General features: G+C 38.6%; 1 protein-coding gene across 2 annotated transcripts in view; it reads left to right on the top strand.

Annotated features, from left to right (window-relative positions):
* The window catches only part of PANK4 (pantothenate kinase 4 (inactive)), a 62,064-nt gene that overhangs the window by 41,310 nt on the left and 2,656 nt on the right, over positions 1–18,098 (top strand). For both annotated transcript variants that reach the window (XM_063435861.1, XM_063435862.1), the window contains 7 exons: positions 1,790–1,877; positions 2,785–2,936; positions 6,874–6,929; positions 7,273–7,322; positions 15,552–15,656; positions 16,803–16,903; positions 17,384–17,452. In XM_063435861.1, coding sequence (XP_063291931.1) covers positions 1,790–1,877; positions 2,785–2,936; positions 6,874–6,929; positions 7,273–7,322; positions 15,552–15,656; positions 16,803–16,903; positions 17,384–17,452 — 621 coding nt within the window. The remainder of the gene's footprint in view (positions 1–1,789; positions 1,878–2,784; positions 2,937–6,873; positions 6,930–7,272; positions 7,323–15,551; positions 15,657–16,802; positions 16,904–17,383; positions 17,453–18,098) is intronic.

Here is an 18,098-nt window from a genome sequence, read left to right as displayed (position 1 = left end):
TTAGCTTGGCAAGCATGTCAACCAGTTGGCTGCCAATTGATCCTATGTATTATTGCAAAATAAATGTTAGTGCACTTTTTCTCTAAATACACACGGCCCAGTTGTTTTGCATCATTGTTCACTGTGATCCCAACAAAATCTAAATTAAAAGTGAGTAATAACTGCCATCCCTATTGAAATGATGGTTAGGAGAACCAAGATTTTATAGGGTTGTTAACCATGGGGCTGGTGCAAGGGACGCATGGAGGTTGCAGTTATTTATTTATTTATTTTATCCACATATCCTATGTGATCCCTGCACCCATCTTTCTTCACACTCTTCTCAGTGCCCATCCTCTTTCCTAAGCCACTCACGTCCACCTGAGTATACGAAAACGCCGGGACTTGCTCCGTCACACTCGACCACCCCTGCCATTCTCACTCACGTATGCAACTACCAGTACTCTGTTCTTAATCTATCTCAGCCTAGCGTGTCTGAACCAATCTAACAAGCCTCTAGAACATGTTCTCTCGCAGAGCACAGTCTTTGAAATCCTCTCTCTGGATCTAACCAGCAGATAGAGAATAGCTACTATGTGCAGCCTGGAGCAGGACAATAGGTCAATTTAATAAAGGTAGCATCAATATAAGAACATGTACTCTCTCCCAGCTGCCTGCCTGAATTTGTACAGTGTAATACATTGGCTTAAGTGAACTCTTTGGCAGCCAATCAGTATAATGTAGAGCTGTCCTTTGCTTTCCTTGTACTGCCCACTCCCTCCTGCAGTACATTATTATGGGCCTAGTACATGGATCTGTTACAGGAGCATAGACATAGAGATGCAGCTCCACCAGCCCTATGTCTGGCCCTGCATTCATGTTGTTCAAAGGAGCACTATAGGGTCAGGAACACAAATCTGTGTTCCTGATCCTACAGTGTTAAAACCACCATCAAGCCCCCTTGGCCTGCCCCCCTAAATATAGCAAAATATTTTATTCAAGTCTGCAGCTGCTGCTTCTGCCCCTGATCTGCCGGCTTGGCTGACCTCATCAGAAGTTATCTGAGCCAATCTCAATGCTTTCCCACAGGATTGCCTGAGACTGTCAAAGAGGCAGATTGGGGCAGAGCCAGCACACGCCAAAACACAGCCCTGGCCAATCATGCATCTCTATGAGGAAAGTTCAATGTCTCCATGCAGAGGGTGGAGACACTGAATGCCAGTACTGCACAGTGTGCAGCACTGCCCAAGGAAGCAGTCATCTGAACAGTGGCCAGTAGAGGTATCATTAGGCTGTAATGTAAACACTGCATTTTCTTTGAAATGATAGTGTTTACAGCAAAAAGCCTGAAGGTAATGATTCTACTCACCAGAACATATACAATTAACTGTAGTTGTTCTGGTGACTATAGTGTCCCTTTAATGTTAATTTTCTGGTCAATAAAAGTAAAAATTGGCATGTTCCTAAACCATTGTGAATCAGGGGTTGTGTCACTGTTTTTTCAGCCAGCATTTCAGAGCAGTAGGAAGTCACTGGATAATACCCAAATGCTTGTGCACAAACCTAGAAAAGAATGTGCTTGCTCATGTGTGATTTTCACAAGACCATTTGGTAGAGATGTTCTTTAGCTCTTTAGTTATAATGCCCAGCACTGGAACCCCATATGTTTGTGGACTAGAGAAATGTATTCTCAATGCTATGTATTGGTGTAACCCAGTATAATACTTTTTAATAGTATAACCCATTATACAATTACTTGGCCTTCTGCATGATTCCACTTTCCTTATTGTTTTTTCTTCTTGTCTCCTAGTGCCTATGGTTCACTAACAGTCCGCAGTTTGTTGGATACACGGGAACACTGCTTAAATGAATTTGATTTTCCAGATCCCTATTCAAAGGTGAGTAAATTTGTTTTTATTATTATTTTTGGTTATTTCTGATCTGTCCATATATTGATTTTATTGTAAATAAACTATAGGAACAGATTAAAAATAAATTGCCCCCATGTCAGAGTTTGTGCATGCTGGCCTGTTCTTTACTTTTATATTTCTGAGAGAGCAAAATCTTAAACCACATCCTTCCGTCGTGGGTTTCTGGACTGTAAAATTAGGGTTGACTGATTTGCAGTTTAAAAATGCAAACTTTAACATGCATAGGGACAGCATAGGCCAGGCATAGGCAACCTTCGGCACTCCAGATGTTTTGGACTACACCTCCCATGATGCTTTGCCAGCATTAAGATTGTAAGAGCATTATGGGGGATGTAGTCCAAAATATCTGGTTGCCTATCCCTGGCATAGACCAAGACCTGCGTAGTGGTGTGCCTTTTGTTTTCCTATTATTTCAACCATTGCATGAATAATATATGGTGCTGGGGCTGCATATGCTGTGCATTTCAGCAGTGTAGTAGCCTACTTTTTAAATGGCCATTATGTACAAAGCTCCAATTTATTATGAACTGGATTTTCTTGTGTTAGCTACCATGGTTTATAGTAGAGTAGAAGCTCAGCTGAACAAGAGACTAACTACACAAATCTTGGTGACCGTTTGCTCCCCATTGACACGATTTGGAGAATAGTCCTGTTTGGGGAAGTGTTCCCAAGCAGAGCCAAGTACCTAAATGGCCTAAGTGACCATGATATGTATGTTTGGCATTGTCACATGGTTAAATTATTGAGATATCGTTTAATTCTGGAGTAAAAACAGCACCTGGGCATTCCTGCCACCATAACAACCTTAATGAGGAGAACTTGTGATCGTGGGAGTAATTTCTTATTATATATATTTTTTTCTTCTCTTTCACAGGTAAAGCAAAAAGAAAATGATTTTGCCTTAAAATGTTATCAGAGCGTTATCAAATCTTTGGATGCACTGGGCTGGGAAGAGAAGCAGTTTGCGTTGGTGAAGGGACTTCTGGCAGGCAATGTCTTTGACTGGGGAGCCAAAGCAGTTTCTGTGTATGTGATCAAGGTTTCTAAATGCTATAGATATACTTTTATTTGTCATCTCCCATGCACATTACAGCCAGTTATTCACTAAACTCCAAATTGTAGCAAACTGCAACATGAATTACACAAATTCGATACTTTTGCCTTTATTTTAGCAATTTGGCTTCAGTTTGCTATATTTCAGAGCTGGGTAAAGACCCTGTGTGTTGTCATTGCTGCCGGGCTCATTCATGTAATATTGTATGTGAATACATAATAGAGTTCCACAGCAATAAAACTCTCATATAATTTCATTATTTGACTATACAGCATTACTCCCTAATTGTTTACTTATTCACATGGGTCGCCCTTTCCCCAGCTGGGCCTTTCTTGCCATAATTCCCTAATGTCCTTCTTCCCCACTTCCTGCCCTCCTGTCGATATTTTATCCCCACCTTCTGTCCCTCTTCTCATATTCTGCCCCCACAGCTTCAACTTTTTCCATGTTCCATGCATACACATATAAATATTGCTTGCACCTGGCAGAGAATGGGTTACAATTCTGGAACTCCTGTTTGGTAACCCGGCGTGGGTCCCTGTCAGGTGTCACGGGGGGCACTTGCCCTGTTGCTCACCCCCTGGATCCATGCCTGATTCCACCTCTTACAAGATTATATGCCAAGCTTGTATTTTAGCGAATTGACAATAGAATTTGAAATGTTTGGCCAATTTTGGCTCTTTTATTTACATTTTATTTTCCAAGCTTGGCCTGTTATGGCCTTTGTTAGATATTGCCTGGTCAATTCCTGGTGAATAAAGCTATCAGTGTTCTTTATCTGTCTAAAAATATGTAAATAAAGCCCCACTGATCTGTTCATCTGTTTCACTCAAAGCAATGATCAGATTATGCTCACCAGCTGCTGCTTACTGGTCTCAATGGATAAAGAATTCATCATCAAAGATTAAAATGTAGGCATTTAATAGAATGTTTCATTTTCAGAGGGTATTGATGTATGTGTAATACTGATTTATTTTACCTTCTAAAAGGGACTCTTTTAGCAATAAACTCGCTTCAACTCATTGACTATGTTATAGGATCGAAGATCCTTATCCCTTCATTCAGTGTTAGACCATTTTCAACTTGTTTAAAAGGAAATAAGAGTCCCAGGCTGCCTACAGCTTGCCCCCCACTGGAGGTATTGCAAAGGCAGAACCCTCTGCCTTTGCCCTCTTCCTCCTACCCTCTTCCTCCTAGCCGTACATAAAGACATTCTCAAGCTGTGCCTTATGAGGTTTATGGTGTTCGCATAGGAGAAACCAGAGGGATCAAACACAGGACAGTGGGATAGGAGTCCATATTTGGGCTTGTCCTGCTGAACCAAGGACTTTTGGGAGATATTCAATTAAAGTTTGTAGGTGTTGAGAGTAACAATGACTATGTAAAGATGTGCTTGCAGTTCTTAATTTAGACCACTAGATGTCACTTGTGTCCAGGTTAGCCATTCTTTGCATTGAACTAAGAAGCTGTTTATATAATTCAGTTCAGTATATTGCATACCTCCCAACTGTCCTGGATTCAGTGGGAACATCCTGCATTCATGATTAATTCCCCCGGGCATCTCACATCTGGAGACGCCATGGAAAGGTCCCCAATATCATTATATTCACAGCTCAGTTACATTGGGTTACTCAGGCCATGGGCAGGGAGCTTCAGAACACCTTTTGCAGACATTATCCCTTCCCATTATCACTTCCTCTTCTAGCCTGTACCTGCTTGTCTCACATCCATATCTGCCATTGTTTGGAGGGATGGCACTCTCATCCATAGATAAAATGTAGCAATTAATCATAGGCAGGGTTACTGACAGAGGGAAATTGAAGTGGACATACTGGTAATGCCTGAGTTTTAATGTAACATTTGTAACACTTCCTTTTTCTTTTTCTTTTATTATTAAAAGTTGTATCCAAGGTAACCATAAGTTTTTTAAAATCACATGTATTTTGTTTACATACTTTTTATCATTACTGGACAACATATATGGGTTTATTTACTAAACCTGGCTCTGAGTATTTAAGAACAGACTTGTAAAGCAGCATTTGTAAAGATGTCTGGTACCAACAGAGATTCTATCCTTATATTAAGATTCTATCCTTATATATCCTTAAGTTTATCCTTATATTCGTTCTTCCCTGGTGTTTCCCACTTGCACAACTTACTGCAACTTTTTTTTCTTTTCTTCTGCACCTGGTATATGAATTTTAACATTGTTGGGTCATACATATTGCTTGTCTCTTCCAAACGGTTTGTCTACCTTGCTGTAACTCATGGGAACACAGCCAGCTCTCAGAATTACATCACACAAAAATATGACAAAAGGTTGTCATGATATTGTGCAGTGAAAGGAGCTATCATGAAATATTAATATTATTTTCCCAGCATGAAGTGGCTGTACAAGTGGGATGAACTTTTTTTTTTTTAGTGCTGGACAAGCAACCCTGTGCAAAAAAACCTTAAAACAATCGTTAACCTCTCTTACTCGTCCTATAAATGCCGCAATTCCCATAGCTAACTAATTTCTTTCTTGTCCCACTGATGGGACGGAATATTTTTTTTTTTAGGCTGGTGAGACACAAGTGTTGTTGCTTTGAGAGTCCATCTGATAGCTCTCTGGGTGGAGAGGTCCAGGACACTATCTCCAACCCTTGACACCATCTCCAAACCTCGAAGGGTTAGAAACAGCGCTGTTTTGGGCTGTGTTTTATGCTAAGAAGTTCCAGCAAGTTGCATGTAGGTGGTCTTGGGTGGCTGCCAATCATTCGGCAGGTGCTGAGCCTGTGCACCTCAGTGGAACATATGTCTGCAAGACCTTGCATTTCACTAAAGTTCCGGCCACGCTACTGTGTTCAGAATTTCAATTCTAGCACAAAATTTGAAAAAACCTTTTTGAGCTGTGCTAACCTATCTGACAGCAAGTGTGCGTGTCAAGATATGTCCACCATGTCACCAGCCCCTAAGGTGAGATTAGTTTAGGTCTCTACCATTTTTATCAATGGGGAGCTACTGATTGGCTACTGTGGTCAGCTGATCCTCTAAGCCAATCAGCGGTTCCCTTGCCCGGCGGCATTCTATCCTTCCTGTAACGGAGATTCAGAAGCTGGTGGACGGGGAGATCAGTGCTGGAGGACACTTCTGGGGTTAAACCAGCTGTTTTCGGACTTTAGGTGCTTTAGGTTGTTGTCTTGTGATTCACCCACCCTTTTTTCCATGGATCTTGTTATATCCTACTTGTACTGCTACTATGTGCTAGGAAAAATGGAAATTTGACTTACCATCATTTCTTTTTTTTCTTAATATAGTGGCAGTACAGATAGTGGCAGTTTTTTTTTTTTTTTTGTTTTGTTATTAAAGTTTATATATTTTGCAGCCAATTTTGTCTCCGTGATTTTTTTGTTATGACGGAGGTAACTTTGGTAATGGCTGCATTTATAGGGCGAGTAGGAGGGGTTAACGATCGTATTAAGTTTTTCCACGGGGTTACTTGTCTAGCAGTAGAAAGCTCATCTCCCTAATACTGCCACTTAATCAAGAAAAAAAGAAAAGTACAATTTTGGTTTTATTATTGATGCCATTGTTATTTATAATTTATTAAATGTTATATTTTATTACAATAATAGTAAAAGTATTTATATTTTATTAATACTGTATAATTAAAATAAAAGGTTTATAATGTATCTGTGTATATTGCACTCTTGGTGACGTGCTACACCACTGATATCTTATGGAATTTCCCTCCAACTCTATTATTACCTTGAGGGAGGTAGGTGTGTGTCACTTGTTTGTTGGTTCGTTGGTTCATATATTTTAAGTAGAACAAGGAGTACCAATTGCTGGGATTTCTGGCCAATGAATACATTGATGCTTCTGAAAACATATTTAAAGTGTTCCTATTTCTTACATTCTATTCAGAGTCCTGGAATCTGATCAGCAGTTTGGATTTGAAGCAGCAAAAAAGAAGTTACAAGGTATGACAAAGGAATCCTGTAGTGCTGGTCATAGGTCAGCCAGATTTATATACTACTTTTATTATGTGTTATGTGTTATGTGTAACTCTACTCTGTCCCGGAGTTCTGCTTGCATCATTTCCACCTGACTTATACTTGAGGTGTTGCTCCCAATGTTCTGCTTGCAGTGTTCCTCCAAGATCTCTTACAGTGCTCTGTGTTCTTATTATTATTTGTTAATAACACTTCTAGTTAGTTTTTTTTTGTTTTTTGTTTTTTTTGGTGTGTGTGTGTGTTTCTATTTGCCTGCAATGTCTTTAGAACCCTAGATGTGACTAGTATTTTGTTGACTTTTGCCCCACAGCACGACCTTGGCTGGTAGACACCTATTGTAAATGGATAGAGCGACTAAAGGTACAGTAGTATTATCTGCAATGTTTTATATCTTTATATCATCCTACTCATTGGGTTGGGCATGATATGTGGACTTTAGAGATGTCCCGAACAGTTTGCCGGGAACTGTTCGCCGGCGAACATAGCTTGTTTGCAGTCGCTGCGGTGGGCGAACATATGCGATGTTCGGTTCGCCCCCTATTCGTCATGGAGGTGGGAGGGTCTGGGAGGGAGGGTCTGCTGCTGATTGGCTGGAATGTGTCTGCTGACTGTGAGGTACAGGGTCAAAGTTTACTCAATGATAACGAATAGGGGGCTGACCAAACATCGCATATGTTCGCCCGCCGCGTCGACCGCGAACAAGCTATGTTCGCTGGCAAATAGTTCCCGGCGAACTGTTCGGGACATCTCTAGTGGACTTCTGTGCGCCATGCATGATGGTTTTATTTGTTGTAGAGAGTCCTATAAGAAACACATGATGCCTCCTGCATGCCTTCAGAACACTTGTAGAAAGTGAAATAGCCAGAGTGTGATTTAACTTCCAGGGAACCCTTCCCTGGTGCAGAAACATGTGAAGAAATCGGTAACACTGAAAGCAAGAGAGGCAAAAGGAGAGCAGGAACTGCAAAAGAGAGTACATAGAATTGTTCAAATAAAGTTAAGGGGTGGGAATATTTGGGATGGTAATACGGGAGAGGCATTTAGTGCTTACAAATGTTAAGGAAAGTGCTTTGAAAGCGGTTGCAGATGATATAGGTAAGTGCAAAATAGAAGATCTTAATAGAACGTACAAAAAATACCAAAACGGCAATCTACAATACAACAATGAGAATAGACATAGGGCAATATTGTTTGCAAAAGTTATGGGTTAATGGATAAGAATGATTTGCACTCACAAACCCAATTTGATTGTAGGCATATCACTAGAATCAATGTAGCGACTTCAGGACCTTGGAACCTCAGTAGCATGCATAGGAAGAATAGAAAATAATAATAGTGCAGAGTATCTCAGTAAAAAATATACATTTTATTAATATCACACTTACAGAAACGAAGTGTCAAATAGGCACATCAGGTGGAAACACTTTGATCCGAAATCCACAAGAACAGAACAGCCAAATAAAACAACATAAAAAATATATAAATAGCTAAATACTCTGTACACTAAAAAAGCCCTACGCGTTTCGTTCAGGGTTGAACTTCCTCAGGGGGAAATATCCAGATGCTGTCCTTTGCAAGCATAATATGGAGTGCCAAATTTCTCCTTTTTAAGTTCGTTTTCGGCGCGAAGTAAACAGCCGTGCGCCATACTTCCGGGTTCGGTGCACTTCCGGTTACGCTTGCGTTGCGTTCCGGAATTGGTAACCAAGCCTCGTTTTGGTTTTCATCAGTAAGGACGGCCAGCCTTGCGTTCCATATGCGTTCCAATGCTCGAAAACGAGCAGAAAGTCCCCAAAGTAAAAAACCACAATAAATAAACAAATTAAATAATCAAACAAAGGTAAAATACCAGTATAAAAGAATAAATAGGAATAGGCAAACAAACCAAAATGCAATAAAATTAAGTAAATATAATAAATAAAATCACAAAAAACAAACCAAATCAAAATCTACATTTAACCCATTCGGTTTCAAGGTTTTTAACGTATGTATCCAATACCCCTCTCTCTTCCTTAAAGCCATCATGAGGTCACCACCTCTTTCATTTAAAGTAACTTGTTCTATACCTATACAACTTAAGGTGTTAAATTTAAAAGAGGGGCAATTGTTGCAGTGCACTGGCACTGAGTGTGTTAACAAACCATTTTTTATGTTGTTTCTATGTTCTTGAAGTCTTATTTTTAATTTTCTCCCAGTTCTGCCTACGTACTGCATCCCACACCCACAGGTAAGTAAATATACCACGTGGGTGGAGGAGCAAGACACCTTATTTTTAATTTTGAATTTGACTTTCGTCTGTGTACTAACAAAATCTTTAAATGTATTAAATTGATGGCTGCAGCTTTTGCACTTCCCACAGGTGAAAAAGCCTCCCATATGGTTAGTTGAAGTTTTCCCAGATCGAAAAGTACTAGGGGCCAGAATTTGTTTTAGATTATTGCCCTTTCTAAAAATAACTTTGGGAGCTTGTGGGATTTGTTGACCTAGAAATTCGTCCTCGATGAGTAAACCCCAATGTTTTTTAATAATCCTTTGTATATCGAAAGCCCTTCCGTTATATTTGGTGTTAAAAGAAAAGTCGAAAATTGGATTTCTGGTGGTTACATCTTTATTTTTATCTTGGAGTAGATTGCTGCGGCTAATCTTCCCGACTCGATCGATTTCTGTGTCTAAAAATTCAGGGGAATAGCCCTTCTCCAAAAAACGTTTTTTGAGAATCTCAGATTGTTCGAAAAAGGAATCAAGATCACTACAATTCCTCCGTAACCTCACGAATTGACTTTTAGGGACACCTTTTAACCAATTTGGATGGTGTCCGCTTGTGGTGTCAATAAAACTATTGGAATCGATGGTCTTAAAGAATGTTTTAGTCTTGATCTCCCGCTCCTCAATATATATTGAAAGGTCAAGAAAATCAATACTATTGACACCTATTTTGGGGGTAAAAACCAAAGAAAGAGAGTTGCAGTTGACATATTCAAAAAAGTCATAAAGGAGATCCAAGGGGCCCCGCCAGATCATCAGGACATCATCGATGTACCTTCTCCAGAGCACCAAGTTTGCACCGAACGGGTTGTTAGACCAGATAAACGACCTTTCCCAACAATCCATAAAAATGTTGGCATAGCTCGGTGCAAACTTGGTGCCCATGGCTGTACCCTTAATCTGGAGAAAATATTCCCCATCAAAGCTAAAAAAGTTATGTGTAAGGATGAAACGAATAGCCTCCTCCAGGAAAGAACAAAAAGAAGGCTCTAATTCGATGTCTTGTATCAGATTACTCTTGACCGCCTCTACACCAAGATTGTGATCAATCACGGTGTAGAGTGAAGTCACATCCAAAGTGGCCCAGACATAGTCATCACCCCATTCAATACTTTCCAGTTCTTGAATGAGATGTTTTGTGTCCTTTAGATATGACAAAGCACCCTGAGCATATTTCTGAAGATGGAAATCGATATACTCAGAGAGCTTTGAAGTCAAGGAATCAATGCCACTTATAATCGGTCTCCCTGGGGGCTTATCCTTACACTTGTGAAGCTTTGGGAGAAAATAAAAAGTAGGTACCCTAGGGAATTCCGTAAAAATGAAGGAATAGGTGGATTCATCTATAGTGCCTGCTGTTCTAGCACTACATAGCATGTTTTTAAGATCTTGATTGAATTCATGATTTGGATTGGAGTTGAGTTTGGTGTATGTAAGATGATCATTTAGAAGTCTTAAAGATTCTTCAACATAATATTTTGTCGACATAACAACCACTCCTCCTCCCTTGTCTGCACTCTTTATAGTCAATTCACTTCTTTTACTTAAATTAATAAGGATATTACTTTCTCTCGAAGTGAGATTCTTATGTTTAACTCTCCTAGCCTGATCTCTCCCCAGTTTCTCGAAATCCCTAATAATCATCTTATTGAAGGCTTCAATCTGGCTTCCTCGGTCATTAGGACAAAATTTAGATCTAGGTTTAAATCTCTGAATCTCCCTATCTTTAGTAGGATTGGAGGAGGTATTTGAGAAACCTTCACTAGCTTTCTTAATGAAAAATCTCTTAATCGACATTTTCCTAATAAATTTCTGGGCGTCAATAAAAAGTTGGAACCTTAACTTAAAGGTTAAGGTTACTTAAACTTAAAGGTTTAAGGTTGGATAAAAGACCTGCCAATGGATTAGAAAAATCTAAACATATTGAACGCTGGGACATAGCACTGGAGAGATGCTCTATGACGCTTATGGAAATTATTATCGATTTTGAAAGAGACAACCTGAATGTGGTTTCTGATGAAATGGGGAAATTAGCTGATATTAATACCTTTGATAAAAATACCTCTGATTTCAAGAGGAAAGAAAAAGTTCTGTTCGAAAGGATAGAGAAACTTGATGATAATATCGCACAAACTAAGAATAAGAAATATCTTAGAGATAAACGAGATAAAATCAATAATACCCATTCAACATTAAACAAAATCGATAGAAAATCTAAATTTAAGGATCATGGTAAATTTAATTTAAATAGAGAAAGATCTAATCAAAGAAAGGGTGACCATATGGGGGCTAAACCCAAATGGACTACACCTTTAAGAAATCAAACCAATCCGAGAAAACGGAATGAAAGTTCATCTAATGTGCATCTTTTGCCTAGACCACAAAGGGATACATTTGCTAGTGTGGTGAATACCACCCGATCTACCGCTCAGAACTCCAATTCTGACAGGAATTTTTTAGGGAAGGGGCAAGACCGAAAAAAGGGGGAAATTACAGAATTTTTTCCACCAAGGTCTCAAGAATTGCCCCTAACCAATCGGTTTGTGCCCCTCAGAGAACAACATATCCCGGGGAAGAAGAGGAGATTGAGCGGAGAAAGGGTGGGAATTTAACTAAAAAGCAAGAAGAAAGCCTAGGAGTTTTTAATTTATCTGGATGTAACCTGACACTACAAGAAATCCTCCTTCTGAGTAAGGGTTTGAAATTCGTCCCGGAAGAACCCCCAAATTGCTTCCAACTTTTTATTGACGCCCAGAAATTTATTAGGAAAATGTCGATTAAGAGATTTTTCATTAAGAAAGCTAGTGAAGGTTTCTCAAATACCTCCTCCAATCCTACTAAAGATAGGGAGATTCAGAGATTTAAACCTAGATCTAAATTTTGTCCTAATGACCGAGGAAGCCAGATTGAAGCCTTCAATAAGATGATTATTAGGGATTTCGAGAAACTGGGGAGAGATCAGGCTAGGAGAGTTAAACATAAGAATCTCACTTCGAGAGAAAGTAATATCCTTATTAATTTAAGTAAAAGAAGTGAATTGACTATAAAGAGTGCAGACAAGGGAGGAGGAGTGGTTGTTATGTCGACAAAATATTATGTTGAAGAATCTTTAAGACTTCTAAATGATCATCTTACATACACCAAACTCAACTCCAATCCAAATCATGAATTCAATCAAGATCTTAAAAACATGCTATGTAGTGCTAGAACAGCAGGCACTATAGATGAATCCACCTATTCCTTCATTTTTACGGAATTCCCTAGGGTACCTACTTTTTATTTTCTCCCAAAGCTTCACAAGTGTAAGGATAAGCCCCCAGGGAGACCGATTATAAGTGGCATTGATTCCTTGACTTCAAAGCTCTCTGAGTATATCGATTTCCATCTTCAGAAATATGCTCAGGGTGCTTTGTCATATCTAAAGGACACAAAACATCTCATTCAAGAACTGGAAAGTATTGAATGGGGTGATGACTATGTCTGGGCCACTTTGGATGTGACTTCACTCTACACCGTGATTGATCACAATCTTGGTGTAGAGGCGGTCAAGAGTAATCTGATACAAGACATCGAATTAGAGCCTTCTTTTTGTTCTTTCCTGGAGGAGGCTATTCGTTTCATCCTTACACATAACTTTTTTAGCTTTGATGGGGAATATTTTCTCCAGATTAAGGGTACAGCCATGGGCACCAAGTTTGCACCGAGCTATGCCAACATTTTTATGGATTGTTGGGAAAGGTCGTTTATCTGGTCTAACAACCCGTTCGGTGCAAACTTGGTGCTCTGGAGAAGGTACATCGATGATGTCCTGATGATCTGGCGGGGCCCCTTGGATCTCCTTTATGACTTTTTTGAATATGTCAACTGCAACTCTCTTTCTTTGGTTTTTACCCCCAAAATAGGTGTCAATAGTATTGATTTTCTTGACCTTTCAATATATATTGAGGAGCGGGAGATCAAGACTAAAACATTCTTTAAGACCATCGATTCCAATAGTTTTATTGACACCACAAGCGGACACCATCCAAATTGGTTAAAAGGTGTCCCTAAAAGTCAATTCGTGAGGTTACGGAGGAATTGTAGTGATCTTGATTCCTTTTTCGAACAATCTGAGATTCTCAAAAAACGTTTTTTGGAGAAGGGCTATTCCCCTGAATTTTTAGACACAGAAATCGATCGAGTCGGGAAGATTAGCCGCAGCAATCTACTCCAAGATAAAAATAAAGATGTAACCACCAGAAATCCAATTTTCGACTTTTCTTTTAACACCAAATATAACGGAAGGGCTTTCGATATACAAAGGATTATTAAAAAACATTGGGGTTTACTCATCGAGGACGAATTTCTAGGTCAACAAATCCCACAAGCTCCCAAAGTTATTTTTAGAAAGGGCAATAATCTAAAACAAATTCTGGCCCCTAGTACTTTTCGATCTGGGAAAACTTCAACTAACCATATGGGAGGCTTTTTCACCTGTGGGAAGTGCAAAAGCTGCAGCCATCAATTTAATACATTTAAAGATTTTGTTAGTACACAGACGAAAGTCAAATTCAAAATTAAAAATAAGGTGTTTTGCTCCTCCACCCACGTGGTATATTTACTTACCTGTGGGTGTGGGATGCAGTACGTAGGCAGAACTGGGAGAAAATTAAAAATAAGACTTCAAGAACATAGAAACAACATAAAAAATGGTTTGTTAACACACTCAGTGCCAGTGCACTGCAACAATTGCCCCTCTTTTAAATTTAACACCTTAAGTTGTATAGGTATAGAACAAGTTACTTTAAATGAAAGAGGTGGTGACCTCATGATGGCTTTAAGGAAGAGAGAGGGGTATTGGATACATACGTTAAAATCCTTGAAACCGAATGGGTTAAATGTAGATTTTGATTTGGTTTGTTTTTTGTGATTTTATTTATTATATTTACTTAATTTTATTGCATTTTGGTTTGTTTGCCTATTCCTATTTATTCTTTTATACTGGTATTTTACCTTTGTTTGATTATTTAATTTGTTTATTGTGGTTTTTTACTTTGGGGACTTTCTGCTCGTTTTCGAGCATTGGAACGCATATGGAACGCAAGGCTGGCCGTCCTTACTGATGAAAACCAAAACGAGGCTTGGTTACCAATTCCGGAACGCAACGCAAGCGTAACCGGAAGTGCACCGAACCCGGAAGTATGGCGCACGGCTGTTTACTTCGCGCCGAAAACGAACTTAAAAAGGAGAAATTTGGCACTCCATATTATGCTTGCAAAGGACAGCATCTGGATATTTCCCCCTGAGGAAGTTCAACCCTGAACGAAACGCGTAGGGCTTTTTTAGTGTACAGAGTATTTAGCTATTTATATATTTTTTTTATGTTGTTTTATTTGGCTGTTCTGTTCTTGTGGATTTCGGATCAAAGTGTTTCCACCTGATGTGCCTATTTGACACTTCGTTTCTGTAAGTGTGATATTAATAAAATGTATATTTTTTACTGAGATACTCTGCACTATTATTATTTTCTATTCTTCCTATGCATGCTACTGAGGTTCCAAGGTCCTGAAGTCGCTACATTGATTCTAGTGATATGCCTACAATCAAATTGGGTTTGTGAGTGCAAATCATTCTTATCCATTAACCCATAACTTTTGCAAACAATATTGCCCTATGTCTATTCTCATTGTTGTATTGTAGATTGCCGTTTTGGTATTTTTTGTATTTGCTATGAGGACATGAGAGGAGTCCTTTCATCTACAATACTTTCTAATTAAGGGTAATTTTTGTGTGTTCTCCCTCACTTATTACCCACTGTGTGTGTTTTGATCTGCACACAGGTGTATTTGCATTTATCTGTTGTATATTCCTTAATAGAACGTAACATTCTTCTGATACTGGACCTTACAACCCTGTCTACATGTTTAGTTCGAGCTCTGTTATTTTGATCTCTGAATGTCAGATTGAGCTAGAAATAAAACGAGAAACAAGTGAGAAAAAGAGCAGCTGCTTTTATAAAGATGGACAGCAGTGTTTTGGCAACCTGTAACTGTTAACATAGTATTGTGGATGTACATGTAACTCATTCTATCCTTCTCTGTATTGCATGTTGCAATGCTTCACGAATCCTAAAACCTCAAACATTTTCTGATCTTTTAGAATGTTGGTGAATATAGGATTCAACTATATTCTGTTATTCGATTTCTTAGAATTTAAAATAAATCAGGTTGATCTTTCATGTTTCACGTATGATAGAATGTTAGAATGTTTTTTGTTTTATTTTGTGTGAGAAAAACATACAGGCTTGAACGTTTTCATAACTTTTTATTTTATTTTTTTTCCCAGGGTCCTCCTCATAATTGTGCCTTAATATTTGTGGACAACAGCGGCATAGATATTATTTTGGGGATATTTCCATTTGTCAGAGAGCTTCTTTCCAGGGGTACTGAGGTACTGTAAACACTGTTTATTATGCCCTTTCACACTCGGATATGTGGCTTGTAAATAGGTACTGAATGAATATTTGGTTATATATAAAAAGTATGCAAGAATTAATGTGATTTGATTAGACCTGAGCAATGGTTTCTCTATCATTTCACAATTTGGTTTAATAAGACTCTTTTCCAACAATCTAATTTCTGCTTTTAAATATTTTCAACTATATTCTTCTCCGTATAGCAATAATTTATTTCTTAATTTAACTTAAAATGGAAAAGGGGAGGAGTCATCAATGCAAATGTTGGCTGGTTCCACTGGTTTTCATGGTGACCACCCCATTTTTAGTACTTTAAAGAACACTATTTTGCTGTAAACAATGTTAATGCAGTGTTTACATTACTGCCTAGGGACACCTACAGTGGCCAATCCTCAGAGGGCCACTAGACATGCTTTTGATAAACTTGAACTTTCCCCATAGAGATGCATTGATTCAATGCATCTCTGTGAGGAGATGCTGTTTGGCTCCGCCCATGTCCCGCCTCCTTGGCAAAGATAATCAGAATTGACTATCTCAGCCAATCGAATGCTTTTCTCTTTGAAAGCATTGTGATTGGCTGATATCATCAATTCTGATGTCAGCCAAGGAGGTGGACAGGGGCAGAGCCAGCGCCGGCAGACCCGCTCATCTCTGGAAATAATGTGTGTCTTCACTAGCTATATACTTAGATTAACACTTTTTATACGTTACCCGTAATGGAAGGTAGTCTCCTCCGACTACTTCTCTCTACATAAGCTAATCTACAATGTACCCAGTCCTTCTTACTTTTTTATAACCATTATGAACTTCCACCACCTACAGTAAAAATTTGTTTTTTGAGGGTTGACATACTTTTTTCCATTCTTCTGCAAGACCTCCCAGTTAACCTCCCAATTGAATAGGTGGTAAATAATGTAATTGCAGTAATGGTTTCAACCTCATGACCTCAAGATACATTCCCAGCAGGGTCAACTCGTCATTTCACTCATGTGAAATCAATGAAGAGTATCACTAAGCTGCGAATACAGTAAAGTGCCTTTGCTACACAAGCCTGCGCTGCTGAATTAGAGAGAGAACGAATGCTGTTGGGATAATCGTATTTCTTTGGATTTTTTTTTTAGGTGATTTTGGCCTGTAACTCCGGGCCTGCTCTAAATGATGTAACGTTCAATGAATCTCTAATAGTCGCTGAACGCATTGCTGCAATCGATTCAAAAATACAGTAAGTATACAGAACACTCGTGCACCTTTTATTTAGTTAAAGATCATATTAACTGCGCAAACTGACCTTTTCCCATCCTATATGACTGTGTTTTTTTTATTATCATCACATAGAGAATTATTAGGTAAATTGGTTGCAAAGCCATCAATAGACAATTATAATCACCAGATTTATCACTTGGGCTCTCAGGCTCCTTTAGTTAGATGCTAACTCCTGCATGTTATTTTCTTATTGGATAACTGAGCATTTCTATTTATTTATACTTTCCTTACTGGCCGGGACAAATGAGATCAGTCCACAGCTGATCCATCCAGGATAGATCAACCTTAGTTGTGTGTTTACCTATCCTATTATGTTGTCATTTTAAGAAATGTTCTATTCTTTGTGGATTGTACCAGTATTGGTATTGAGAATGGACCTTGTGAAGGCAATGTAGATATGTTATGTTTCATTCAATTGTTTTTTTTTGTTTATTTCAAGGTCCGCTTTACAGGAAGACAAATTAATATTGGTTCAAACAGGCACCAGCTCTCCTTGCTTAGACCTCAGGTAAGTTACCAAAATGTAGATGTGTTTGTGTTTCTACAGGTTAATTCAATACTCTCAGCCAGTCATCGCCATCCAAGGTTGGACACTTTATGCCAGAGTGCAGTTTCCTAATTATCGGTGTAAATCTAGATATATAGATATAGTATAGTATTATACAAATCTCTTAAGTATCAGTGACAGTACAATTCCTACATAACAAACTAGCCTTTAAATACCCTATTGATATAGCAGAAGAAGTCTTGAGCAGATAAGTTTGTAAATGGAAAAATAAGCATTATATTCCATGCTGGCCTTCCATATTATTGGCTTTTAACCCCTTCCAAGGAATCGTGTGTATACAGTTTTAACACTTGCAAACGAAATTTGTTTCTTACAAACAAATTTTTCATTTGCAATCGCTGTGCATATGTGCATACATTATTAGGGTGTTGCTGGGGCCAATTAATACAACATAAAAGATCTAAAGTGTGTTTCACAACTGAGTGTATATGGGACACAATGTGTAGTAAAGATGCATATTACATATTCAGAAAAGTTCTTTATTTACAATGCTTTTTTTCCCCCTTGATCACTGTACAAAGAGTGCTGTAACTTCATTATATTTAAATTATCTGCTATATAGACCTACTGAAACAAAAATGCATTT

The sequence above is a fragment of the Pelobates fuscus genome, chromosome 11 (genome assembly GCF_036172605.1).
Source record: "Pelobates fuscus isolate aPelFus1 chromosome 11, aPelFus1.pri, whole genome shotgun sequence".
Classification (NCBI taxonomy): Eukaryota; Metazoa; Chordata; class Amphibia; order Anura; family Pelobatidae; genus Pelobates; species Pelobates fuscus.
The sequence above is the reverse complement of the archived record's forward strand: the minus strand, read 5'-3'. Positions and strand labels throughout refer to the sequence as shown.